We start from the raw sequence: 14,329 nt of genomic DNA on the forward strand, positions 1-14,329 counted from the left end.
GTGCCAAAAATTTCGAACGCAGTCGCCTCGCACATGCACAGTTGACGGATCGGGTCCCTGTAATTAATCGCTCCTGGTGTCGCCGGGGACCAGGGCCAGGAGTGTTAACAGACACTAACGTTAATACACAGACGCAACTAGAGGCTATGGACTTGAAATTAATCTCTGTTTGTCTGTTTAGTAGTTTGAAAGTTTTTCTGTCATCTAAAACTTCCACGAAATTCCACGGTTCAAATGAATTGAATCACTTTGGTTGAATGGAGAAGAAATCAATCAATCTATTTACACGGTATCTGGAAAGTGAACTGTTCAACACATATTCTTCGAAAGATGTCGTCGAATGAAGATGTGCGGAGTTGCATTAATATGAAAAAAAGAAGCTAAGGAAACAATGTCGATGGTGGGTGCGATCATAAGTATTAAAAAGACAAATCTTAGGAGCTTTAAACCGTCTATTAAGAGAATTGGCAGAAGAGGATCCAGATACATACCTTAATCATCTTCGCATAAATGAAGCAAAATTTAATGAAAAAATTTAATGAACTTTTTAACTTGGTTAAATACTAGGATGAGGGATGCTTTGCCCGCAAGAGTGAAATTGCAAATTTTTCTTAGACATGTTTCTACTGGGGATTGTTTTGGATCATTAAAAGCATGATACAGAGTACCTATAGATGCTCAATATCATCTTTTTTCGAAGCAGTGTGTGAAGCGATATGGATAGTACTACGAGATGGATAGTACTACGAGGGGGAAACACGCGACATTAGTTTACGTTATGTCTCTTTCTGCTTTTAAAGTTTTGTTGACTGTTTGGTCAACTATTTTTTCCACCATTCCCAAGTATTTGAATGTTTTCACTTGCTCGATTGGAGCATTATCAACTTGCAATTGTATTCTTAAAAGTGCGTTTTTTCTTATTGTCATGCATTTAGTTTTTCCAGCATTTATCTTCAAGCCGTATGTATTTCCTAAGGTATTTATTTTAATATAGGCACAGTTTAACCACAAATTTCTTTTTTATACTATGATATAAGTATAAGTACTTGACTAATACAATAAAAATCTATACTTATTTTTCACACAAACAAACTGTGTCACTACCCATAAAAGATATTGTTATCGACTATATTTTATCGTGGTTAACGACTATGTAATGTTAACTTTTTATCGCTGTTTAATCTTGTTTTCGATATCTTTCTATTTTTTATGGACATATAATTTTTTAAATCCCGCAAGTGGAATTTTTATACACTCCCTATGTAAACGTCAAGACGAGCATAACCATAACCTCACTTTTAAACTGTCACTGTTCAAATTTCAAGTTCAGACCAAATAAAACAAAAAAGATATTTTAAATATATGTGACTCATTAATATTTAATTTATAGATAAGTCTTGGCTGGACTTTATATTATAGACTGTAAAATGTCGGAGGTAAAAATGCAATATAATGATTTTTGAAAATACCTTTCAACAATTTCTTCCACTATTTTTCAAAAAATTTTTTTTAGGGCAAAGTTAGTAGAGTCCCACCAGCATTACAAAAAATATTGAAATACGATGCGTATATCACAAACGAGTTTCTTACATGGGCGAATAAAATCTTAGATGTAGATGCTTATAGAGTTCATTGTAAAGCTTTAGAAGTAAGTATTTGCATTTTCTACTTTTTGTTTTGCTATAGCATTGAATTAAACATACAATGGGAAAGGCATCATGTGAATAAGATAATAGAAAAGTATGTTTTTTGCATTCACTAGTTGCATACAATTGTTGAAGTGATGCTGTAAGCAGAATTTGTTATTAGAATAATTGTAGATATATGTTTTGCTGTTTCCTAAACATGATCTAAGTATAGGTGGAAAACAGAACAATACTTGGCAATTAAATAAGCCACAATTTTAATTAAAAATACTTTATATTTGATGTTTCGATTTCTAACAGCAACTGTTGCCATCTAGAACCCATTCAGACATCATCTGAGGTTATCTGAGAAATACTCAAACATCATAACATAATTTTAATTAAAATGTATTGTTCGAATGACCTTATGACTATGAATGACGCTGCCTAGTGTTTACAAAACCAACTGTGTGATATCGACACATTGATCGGTCAATTAATGTCGCTCCTAAATTAACTGGAACAGGGAAGCCCCTATGCTGCAAAACTGTAAAATTATATACATTCGAATTGTCAAGCCAATGGTCCCATATTCTGTTCTGTTTAGTTATCAATTGAAATTGTTTAGTCTAGTTACAGTTTTAAATAAAGTAACCATAAGACCAGCTAACAACCATAAGAAAATACACACATTAACTACAAACGACATTAAAAATATTGCCACAATTGTTTTCAATTTAGATAATATTGTATTAGGTTATTACATTAAAAATTATTGTTTTTAATCTACCTGTAAAAAATGATATAAATAGTCCTAAGGCACCTCAAGAAAACCTATACAACTAGAAACATTTAAAAAGAAATTATATAATTTGACTTTAAATTCATTTTTCAGATTTCTTGCCATGGAATTCCATGGTTTGCATTTTGGATTGCGTTTAGCTGGTTGTTTAATAATCCTAATTTAGTGCAAATGCAAGTAAACATGCTTTTAGGTAAGTCTGTAAGACAAACAGTCTATATACTAATTAATTGTTCACTTTGAAATATGTCAGTGCAAGGTTTTATTTCAATTATGATTTTTCATTAACAATTTGCCAAATTCATTAACTAACTTTATGATTTTCAGGTCTTATTACTGATATAATGCTAGTAGCAGTAGCCAAAGCCTACTTCAGACGCAAGCGGCCACCAAAAAATATTAAAGATGATCCGCTAACAAGGAATGTGGACATATTTAGTTTTCCATCTGGCCATGCTAGTAGGGCTATATTTGCAGCATACTTTTTCACTAAATTGTGGCCTATAAATTTTCTTCTTGTACCTTTCCTCTGGGTTTGGAGCATATCAGTCTCTCTCAGCAGGATCTTAATGAACAGACATTATATAATGGATGTTCTTGGTGGTACTGTCTTAGGAATTTTCAATGGGTTACTGATAGATTTTTTGTGGGTTGAAGATAGCACTGCTAAGTGGTTGTTTAACATTGTGTCTGATGAGAAGTTAGATGGTGGGGAATACCATGTTTAAACAACTTAGTCGAAGTAAAACAAATGTCGTTGTAAGTCATATGTTTGTAGTTTCCAGCTCAAGATAGTTTTAATTATGTTTTATTAGTAGGACACTCATATTTATGAGTTTTATTAATTCACACTAGCAATAAAATAAATTCTGTTATCATTAATGTTTCTACCTGTCTGAATAGTTTATTAATAAGGAAATAAGAAATATTTGAAAACATTTAAAAAAAAATTGTAGTATTGTATTTTTTCTTGGGAGGCGAATAAAGTATTTTATTGTTCTTGTTTGTCGAGAAACTTCAGTGGACTTTGAAATATTGTTCTTGTTTGTGGAGAAACTTTGGTGGATGTTGAAATATTTGGCTTCAAGGCTTCTGGGAGTCTCTGGAAAAGTTTCTTTTAAAAAAGTTAAATCAATTTTATTTTATTTTTTTATATATAAAATTTACTGAAAGCCCATTTTACAATTTGAACATCAAATGATTTTATGATAAAAATAAATTTATGAGTTTATGTGTGTGTGTGAGATCATGGCATCAGACAAAATCTATTTATCACAAAACATGGAAATTATTAATTATTTGAAATGTTGTCTATTTCTTTAAACTATACCACTATTTTTGCATTTCTGATCAAATTAATGATGGCATCAAGTACCGATTTATTGGAGGAATACAGGAGAGCTGTAATATTTAGTGGCAATGGAAACTGAATTAGTTCTTGATGCAGAATTGAAGATAACCGAGAATTTAGAGAACGTTTGAGGAATATATGATTTAGAATACCAATGGATATATTATCATAACAACAGATAGAGTTAAATATATCAATTTTACATAACTAAACATAACTATACATAAATTGCGTTAGGCTTTCACGGCCATCGTCTAACTTATTAAACTGTTTATTCGGGCTGTTGGGCCGTTGTCTTCTGTTGAGATTTGTTCTCGACGTTTCGCCAACACTAGGGGTTGGCATCTTCTGGAGATGTTGATGCTTCGCTTGTAAGCAGAAACTGACGACGCGTTGTACTACGGAGGCAATATTTATAATTCCCACTCGCCTCCCCTCCACTGGTTTCGGCTTGAGGGGGCGTGTCGTTGTTTATAGTAGCTTTTCTATCTCCGTGTTTGGCGGGAAGGGCGTTTGTGGATTTTAATACTGGTATCCATGTTTTGTTGATTTTTAGTCCTTCTTCTATCCTATTGAAATTGTTTGGGTGCTTGTATATTTCCACCGCTTCCCGATATAACCGTGGGTAGTACTGTGAAGTTTTGTCCAGCATCTGTGTTTCTTCAAATAGTATTCGATGTTCTCCGCTTCCCAAAGCGTGTTCGGCAACGGCAGATTTGTCGATATGTCCTAAACGACAATGGCTTTTATGTTCATTTATCCTGGTGTTGGTGTGTCTTTTTGTGGTTCCCACATATACCATTCCACATGTGCATGGTATTCGGTATACTCCGGCCGTTGCTAATGGGTCGCGTTTGTCTTTTACCGATCTTAAACAATCCTTGATCTTCTTTGTAGGTCTGAAGATGGTCTTTATGTTGGCTTTCTTGAGTATTCGCCCAATTCTGTCCGTTACCCCCGATATATAGGGCAAGAACGCTTTCCCTTTACATTCTGTTTCTTCGTCCCTTCTTCTAGATACGTTGTTCATCGCCTTGTGTATTTCTCTTCTGGTGTACCCATTAGAGGTGAGCGCTTTTTCAATATAAAGAAGTTCACTTTGGAGATGTTGTGGTTCACAAATTCTCTTCGCCCTCTCTGCCAAAGTTTTGATGATACCTTGTTTTTGGCTAGGATGATGATTTGAGTTCCTGTTTAGGTATCTGTCTGTGTGTGTAGGTTTTCGATACACTTTATGTCCTAAGTGACCTTCCTTTCGATTTACTAATACATCCAGGAACGCTAGTTGTTGAGCTTTTTCTGTTTCCATCGTAAATTGAATATTTGGATGTAGTGTATTTATATAAGCCAGGAAATCGTTTAGTTTTTCTGCTCCGTGACCCCAAATCACAAAGGTGTCATCAACGTATCTGAACCATACCCTAGGCTTGTATGCTGAGTCCATTATCTTCTTCTCTAAATGCTCCATGAAAAGGTTGGCTACGACCGGGCTTAGTGGGCTTCCCATTGCTACTCCATCCATCTGTTCATAAATTTGGTCTTCCCATGAAAAGTATGTGGTAGTTAGGCAAATACGGTATAATTCCACCATATCCTTGGAAACTAGTCCCTCAATTAAATTCAGAACGTCTTCTAGGGGGACTCTTGTAAATAGGGAAACCACATCAAAACTAACAAGAATGTCAGATTCCTGCAAAGTTATTCCTTTGATCTTCTCAATAAAATGGGCGGAGTCTTTTACAAAGGCATCGTTTTTTCCTATATGTGGTTGTAAAATATCGGCCAGATGTTTTGCAAGGCTGTAAGACGGAGATCCTATGGAGCTCACAATAGGGCGGAGAGGTACATCGTCTTTGTGTATTTTCGGCAAGCCATACAAGCGTGGTGGGACTGCTTCGCTGTTGCATATTCTTGGCTTTATCTCCTCTGGTATGGACGAAGATTTAATAAGTCTGTTGATTTTCCGTAGGGTGACTGCTGTGGGATCTTTTTTAAGTTTCTTATAAACCGCAGGATCTAGAAGATTTTGTATTTTCGTTTTGTAGTCGGCTGTCTTCATTACGATCGTGGCGTTTCCCTTGTCTGCTGGTAAAATTACAACATCTTTGTCTGCGTTTAACGATTTTATGGCACGTATTTCTTGGTGGCTCAAATTATTTTTCGGTGTCTTAGCTTTATGCAAAATTCTTGCTGATTCTGTCCTTATTTCTTCAGCTGCTTCGATTTATGCTTCTAGATTTGTTTTACGTTTTGAGCAGCAGGTTGAAATATGAAGATTGGAATAAAATTGAATCCATTTGTTACAGAAAAATGGAAAATGAACTAGAAAGGAACACTGAACGCCAGAAAAACAAATACGAACGCTTAACCAAACATAAGGAGGTAGAATCAAAACAAAACACAGAAAGAACAGTGGTCAATCTTTCAGATAAAGTTTTAACTTCAGCTGAAACATCATTGTTAGCCAAAGGGGGAAATTTTGCGATTGTGCCTAAAGTTATACCCAAAGAAGACATCATCGCTAATATAGAGTCTGCGATCCGCAACTTACCAATCGAAGCAGCTGAAGAAATAAGGACAGAATCAGCAAGAATTTTGCATAAAGCTAAGACACCGAAAAATAATTTGAGCCACCAAGAAATACGTGCCATAAAATCGTTAAACGCAGACAAAGATGTTGTAATTTTACCAGCAGACAAGGGAAACGCCACGATCGTAATGAAGACAGCCGACTACAAAACGAAAATACAAAATCTAGATCCTGCGGTTTATAAGAAACTTAAAAAAGATCCCACAGCAGTCACCCTACGGAAAATCAACAGACTTATTAAATCTTCGTCCATACCAGAGGAGATAAAGCCAAGAATATGCAACAGCGAAGCAGTCCCACCACGCTTGTATGGCTTGCCGAAAATACACAAAGACGATGTACCTCTCCGCCCTATTGTGAGCTCCATAGGATCTCCGTCTTACAGCCTTGCAAAACATCTGGCCGATATTTTACAACCACATATAGGAAAAAACGATGCCTTTGTAAAAGACTCCGCCCATTTTATTGAGAAGATCAAAGGAATAACTTTGCAGGAATCTGACATTCTTGTTAGTTTTGATGTGGTTTCCCTATTTACAAGAGTCCCCCTAGAAGACGTTCTGAATTTAATTGAGGGACTAGTTTCCAAGGATATGGTGGAATTATACCGTATTTGCCTAACTACCACATACTTTTCATGGGAAGACCAAATTTATGAACAGATGGATGGAGTAGCAATGGGAAGCCCACTAAGCCCGGTCGTAGCCAACCTTTTCATGGAGCATTTAGAGAAGAAGATAATGGACTCAGCATACAAGCCTAGGGTATGGTTCAGATACGTTGATGACACCTTTGTGATTTGGGGTCACGGAGCAGAAAAACTAAACGATTTCCTGGCTTATATAAATACACTACATCCAAATATTCAATTTACGATGGAAACAGAAAAAGCTCAACAACTAGCGTTCCTGGATGTATTAGTAAATCGAAAGGAAGGTCACTTAGGACATAAAGTGTATCGAAAACCTACACACACAGACAGATACCTAAACAGGAACTCAAATCATCATCCTAGCCAAAAACAAGGTATCATCAAAACTTTGGCAGAGAGGGCGAAGAGAATTTGTGAACCACAACATCTCCAAAGTGAACTTCTTTATATTGAAAAAGCGCTCACCTCTAATGGGTACACCAGAAGAGAAATACACAAGGCGATGAACAACGTATCTAGAAGAAGGGACGAAGAAACAGAATGTAAAGGGAAAGCGTTCTTGCCCTATATATCGGGGGTAACGGACAGAATTGGGCGAATACTCAAGAAAGCCAACATAAAGACCATCTTCAGACCTACAAAGAAGATCAAGGATTGTTTAAGATCGGTAAAAGACAAACGCGACCCATTAGCAACGGCCGGAGTATACCGAATACCATGCACATGTGGAATGGTATATGTGGGAACCACAAAAAGACACACCAACACCAGGATAAATGAACATAAAAGCCATTGTCGTTTAGGACATATCGACAAATCTGCCGTTGCCGAACACGCTTTGGGAAGCGGAGAACATCGAATACTATTTGAAGAAACACAGATGCTGGACAAAACTTCACAGTACTACCCACGGTTATATCGGGAAGCGGTGGAAATATACAAGCACCCAAACAATTTCAATAGGATAGAAGAAGGACTAAAAATCAACAAAACATGGATACCAGTATTAAAATCCACAAACGCCCTTCCCGCCAAACACGGAGATAGAAAAGCTACTATAAACAACGACACGCCCCCTCAAGCCGAAACCAGTGGAGGGGAGGCGAGTGGGAATTATAAATATTGCCTCCGTAGTACAACGCGTCGTCAGTTTCTGCTTACAAGCGAAGCATCAACATCTCCAGAAGATGCCAACCCCTAGTGTTGGCGAAACGTCGAGAACAAATCTCAACAGAAGACAACGGCCCAACAGCCCGAATAAACAGTTTAATAAGTTATAACTATACATATTGACGAGTCAATACTGACATTTATGCTCTATTATAATTATAGGTGGAATGTTTTTTGGAATTGTAGGGTGAATTCTAAAGTAATGATTTGTAGATTTTCATTTTCTTGTAATGTAATGTAATGTAAATTTGTAGGTTTGCATTTTTTGTAATCAGCTTCCCATTTCCAACTAATATTAGGTTTGAGAACATTATTCAAATCATTTAAATTAAAATACTTTGTCAATATGGTGGCAACTGTGATTACTTTTTGTGGTCATTACATTATTTTGCTTAAGATCCATAATTATTTTTTTATGTTAAAAATTAAGACATTTTGGAATTGATTTAGTGGGTTCCTGATCTTTCTGACTTCAATCCTATTGAGAGATTTTCATTATTTGGCAACAAAACTTACTTAGAACATTAGGGTTTTAAAATAACTAATTTTAAATGATCATTTTGCTAAATTCTTTGGTATTATGTTGGTAGTATTGATTAATGGCGTCATAAATAAATATTACCCTTATATTATGCGACCTACAACGATATTTATTTTGCTATCACTGTAAATCAGATTGTATTAATTTGAATTTTAAATTTGACGTAAATTTAGCGGTGTTGGGTATGTTTTTTATTTATATAGTCCAAGGAAAATTTTAGCAAGGTTATTGTTCATTGCTTTTTGTCGAACATATTTTACTTTTACTGAAAATAATGCAGAAGCCTGTACCTATTTCGATTTTAAATAACATAGTTTTCGCGTGATATTCAAAGCTATATCGTATCATCGACTAGGCTACAAACCAACATTTCTAATTTTATCGTCTACATAGTTTTTTTTATTTTGCTCCTCATGTATGAAGAAAGAGTATCTTCAATTTTGACTGTAGGGTGAAAAAAAAGGTTAGAAGAACTTCAGAACACATTTTATTGCATATGTTTTTTATTTTACAAGTCAGTATTCTCTATCTTGTTTGATTCGTGTTATTTATCTGATTCGTGTTATTTATCTTAAATGATTGCCAGTATTGTGTTTATAATAGTTGTACTATTGTTTGGGTACATTTTACTATGAATTTATTCCCTACATTTTTCCCATATGTTTTTCATCACTCCAAAAATACTATTATTTATGTTTTTGACTAACAAATTTATTCCTCATGAGAGAATTAACTATTTAACGCAAAATTTGCGGTCTGCATATACTTCAATCATTTTCTTGGAAATATAAATATGCAATATGATTTGTAAGTATTACAAAATCTATTATTTGTGTGTACTGATAGTTTAATTTATGATATTTATGTGTTTAATCCGTCTAATTATGATTAGCATTAATATATATATTATTTTTCGTGTTATCAATCCTTGTGATATTATATAAAGGTTTTTAAAAACAATAATTATCTTTTATTATTAGGCCATCTGTCGGTAATGGACAGAATCATTGTCGGAAATATACAATACAGTGATGAGTGCCTTACCACCCGGCAAAATAGCGAAAAGGATAGAAGACAGATTAAGTTGTGAGATAGTACGAGATAAAGCTAGTTCTTGACGTGGCTATTTGACTTCAGTCATAATTATACGGATGACCTCGAAAATATTTTATTTTAATAATTTCTGATGTTAGAATAAATGATTGAATAAATTAAGATATATTATAGTAAAAAACATTAAATAGTAGCTACTTTAAATTATAAATCTTGAAGTTTATTTAATAATAAAAATAACTCAACTGAAATATTTGACTAAACTAAAGGTAGGTATGTTGTGTCCGAAAACAATTATTGTATGTGGAATTGGTGTAATAGTTAGAGACGTGGTCTATTGACGAGAAGATTGGGGTTCAATTCACACCAAGGATACAATTTTTGTTTTACTCAATCAAAATAATAAAAAATATGATACATATTAGGTAACAAGTTTTCGAAAAACTTATTACATATTTACAATTTATTCTTATTCCAATGTTTTAAAATAGAAATACAAAATAATTCAAATTAAATTCCAGTTTTACAGTCTTCAGTTGTGAATGTAAAATAATCCGGTGAGGACTGTTTAATGTCAAATCCATCACTAAATTCTCAGTGTTAATATCAATTCCTCTGTACAGGTAATGATTTTCAAAACAATTGACAACATTGGAATGGATGCGCGCTAACAGCTGCCTGCTTTACAGCTAACCAAATCATCAAGCCTTCAGCCATGAAATAATACCATATCGAGAAGTGTTTTTGCACGGTAAACAGAAACTGTTTATTGAAAAAACAATTCGTGAAAATGGTTTTAACGGTCGAGGAAAAAGTGCAAATTGTTGTCTGGCATGTGAATGGATTATCAGACAACATGATTAGACAACAATTTGTAAATATGTTTCCAAATAGGCCGGCTCCAGCACGATCAACAATTCAGTCTATTATACGTAATTTTTTTACATATGGATCCGTGTTCGCTCCAAGAGGAGTTCGTAGACGAAGGGAGGTAAATCCATATTTGGAACTAAGGGACACTTTGATTTGTGCAAGTATTTAGCAAAATCCTACCCAATCAACATCTTGTCTCGGAGAACAATATGGAATTTCAAGATTTAGAGTAGGAAAAATTTTGAAAAGACATGGATACCGTCCCTATAAACTTCATAAATCCAACGAACTGCAATGGAAATGTCACATCAAGATGAACATTTTTTAGAGAACGTTTTGTTCACCGATGAATGTACGTTTTCATTGCAGGGCCGTCACAATTCAATGAATGCTCGGCATTGGTCTCGAGGAAATCCTCGTCAGATTTATGTCGCTCGTACCCAGCGTCCTCGAAAAGTAAATGTTTGGGGAGGCATAATAGGGAATCATGTCATTGGTCCATTTTTTATAGACGGTATGTTGACTGGGCGGAAATACTTGGAACTTCTGCAAAATCAAATTGTGCCAGCTCTTCGTAATTTACCAATACCTTTCGATTCCATATGGTTTCAACACGATGATTGTCCTGCACATAATTCTCGCATTGTCAGTGAATATCTCAGTGCCACTTTTCCTAATCGATTGATTAGTGGCCACGGGGATATTCTTTGGCCTGCAAGATCACCTGATCTTGCACCTTGTGATTTTTTTATGTGGGGATATATCCAGTCCAAACTATATGAAATTGAAGACGATAGGCCTAATTCTCTCCAAGAATTAAGAGAAAAGATCTCTGATTCAATGAGAGGTATTAGTCCAGAAACATTAATGTTAGACGAAACTTTTATAATAGATTGGGTTATTGTTCTGCTGCTAATGGAGACTTATTCGAACATTTTTTGTAAGTACATTTATTTAGAACGTTCTTTTATGTTTGAAGAATTTTTACTTTCAAAGCACGTGGTGTTCGTGTGTATTAAGGTATAAAAAATGCTTATTAAAAGCTTAAAATTTTTTTATTTTAAAGAAGATCTTTTCGGAATTAAATCATTCCATCATCAGTTTACTAAAAGAGAGAGCAAAAATACCAATATTAAAAAACAAGTAAGTTAAAATTTAAATATATAGAAATAACACGTTGGTTTTTTACTACTTACATAAAAAGTTCTTAAAAACATTGTATGGCCACATAAAAACATTGGAAGGACATCCATATTAAAAATAATCCTCATGGTATTTATCAAGGTAAATGCAATAGACTGTTAACTTGTTGATTATTAAAAACTGAAAATGGGGGCATCTTACATGACCCCCTGTAGCTGGTGAGGTTTTATCGACTTACATTACCATGTAATAATGTTCAGGACGGTACCTAAAAATTTTAAGGGGTGGCCACAGGAAGTGAATCGTCATAAATCAGAGTTTTAAAACGGTCGCCCAGCCCCTTGAACCAAATTGCATATACAATTCCGCAGAAATTTGATATGCTAACAACAAGTGAATTTCTTTAAGAACTTAAAAACAAATTATCATGTGTTAGCCACTTTGACAATGAGAGTTTACTGAATAGAAGAAAAATAATATAATCTTTTGAAGAAAATGAGTAGTTAGAATATATAATTAAACAAGATCATAATATATTATAATAAAAAAGTAAGTAATAAAAATATTAAATGTAAAATATGTAAATAAATACTTAATACTTTCCCAAACATTTATTGGTTAATAAAATAAAAATTGTTTCTTGGTAAATATTTTTTTTCCGTTTCCCCCCCCTACGATGGGGCCTTTTAGGGGAAAGTCGGGGTAAAAGCGGTAATCTTTTTTGTGGTTCCAAAATTTACATTCTCGGCAAATTTTAGCTTGTTCGTATGCTTTTTGGGGGTCAAAACTATGACGACTGTACAATGATGCAGATGAAAAAAAAAATTAAATAAGTGATTGATCAAAGACAGTAGGCAGGATAATTTAGGAATGTGGGATGAAATCAAAACAATATAAATAGTACACATATAATTTGCTAAAAAAATAATAAATACATTAGTAAAAAAGTGAAATATTGCACAAAATTTAGATAACACAAAAATAACAATTTTCAACGTGAGTGAATATAAACAAAACATTGGTAATAAATACAACAATTAAATATATGTATATCGGTGTATAATTTTTAAAAATAACAAGAAAAAAATTAAAGCTGCATGTTTAAGATCCAAAAATCTTCCACTTTAAGTAATAAACGGAAGTTCGTACGTGCAAGTTAAGTAAAAAAAACCAAATTATTACCTAAGAACTCTTGGAATGGTTTCTATTCGTTACAGTCTATAGTTTTTATCAGATAAAGCAGCCAAAAAGGTTTATTTGGTCTTGAGGTAACTATGAAAGAGGACCGTGTAAATTATTTAATTTTTGATTTTGAGCTTTACTGTTTATTTTTTAATTCAGTACTTGTATGCTGCTTAAATATATGAACTTAAAGGCTACAAGTAGAAAGGCCATGTAATCAATAATATTATGTATAAAAGGCGTAAATACCGACTTACTTAATTTTATAGAAAACGCAAGGTATGGTGAATTTTCATCGCACAGATTCTCAAAAAACCCATTTGAGCAACTCCTTGTACATAGTAAATGACTCTGAACTGATTCTTAGCAGATACACTACTGATTGATAAAATTAGGAGCGAAAATATTTCATTTCTCGGTCCTCACCATAATTGGTCCTCTTACTGTAATTATTTTTTTCTCGATGTCTTAGTACCCTGGTAAAAAGGGTTTATTATCAAATAAATATCTTCTGGTATCGAAGAAACACTGTCAGAGTTAAAATCTTACACAATGAACTGTCAAATCGAAAAATTAAACAATCTACACGGTTATATAGAGTAAAGAAATATTAAAAAATACTCTACAATCACTAGGTTAGAATAAATCGTAATTCAATACACCCTACAATCACTTGACATTGCTATGATGAGTAAAAACAATCTAGTAAGATTTGTTCCTTCATTTAAACTAAAATAGGTTAACAACTACGAACTTTCTGGAGATTCTAATGAACTAAACATATCAAATGTTAGCTTATTCGTGTTTTAACAAAAAAAATATCAGTATTGAGTCAAATATTGTAACTAAGAACGATTTTTGTTCTGAGTCAAGATCAAAAGATTTGAGATGTAACACAAACCTTTGACAAAGCCAACTGTGTTTTTTATGAAAATTATATATAACTTGTTATAAATATAACAATCCATATTTTTGCTTGGTAACTAACAGCAAAATTAATTTCTAGTAATTAGTAAACAAAACCATGTGGCAGCAGAAATACACAGATTATTAAATGGGGTGTATACCGTGTTTTGAAAATTTTATCAAATACGATGTAAACCCACATTCAAAGTTATTGAGGTTATAAAATTAATTGCTATATATATATATATATATATATATATATATATATATATATATATATATATATATATATATATATATATATATGTTATTGATATAAAATTTTCATTATAAAATAAAGATATTGCAGATATATCATATGGTTGAAACTTAAAACACGTTTTATATAATTTTCGCATATAAAAACCCTATGAGCATCCCAACGTTTTTTATTTTGTTCCT

At 33.4% G+C, this 14,329-nt stretch overlaps 1 protein-coding gene across 1 annotated transcript; it reads left to right on the top strand.

Annotated features, from left to right (window-relative positions):
* The first annotated feature begins 1,246 nt into the window (after positions 1-1,246).
* Positions 1,247-3,426, top strand: LOC140445879 (polyisoprenoid diphosphate/phosphate phosphohydrolase PLPP6). Its single transcript, XM_072538284.1, has 4 exons — positions 1,247-1,436; positions 1,514-1,648; positions 2,521-2,620; positions 2,755-3,426. The coding sequence occupies exons 1-4, from the start codon at positions 1,428-1,430 to the stop codon at positions 3,153-3,155; spliced, it is 645 nt and encodes a 214-aa protein (XP_072394385.1). The 5' UTR covers positions 1,247-1,427; the 3' UTR covers positions 3,156-3,426.
* Positions 3,427-14,329: the final 10,903 nt, after the last annotated feature.

The sequence above is a fragment of the Diabrotica undecimpunctata genome, chromosome 7 (genome assembly GCF_040954645.1).
Source record: "Diabrotica undecimpunctata isolate CICGRU chromosome 7, icDiaUnde3, whole genome shotgun sequence".
Taxonomy (NCBI): domain Eukaryota; kingdom Metazoa; phylum Arthropoda; class Insecta; order Coleoptera; family Chrysomelidae; genus Diabrotica; species Diabrotica undecimpunctata.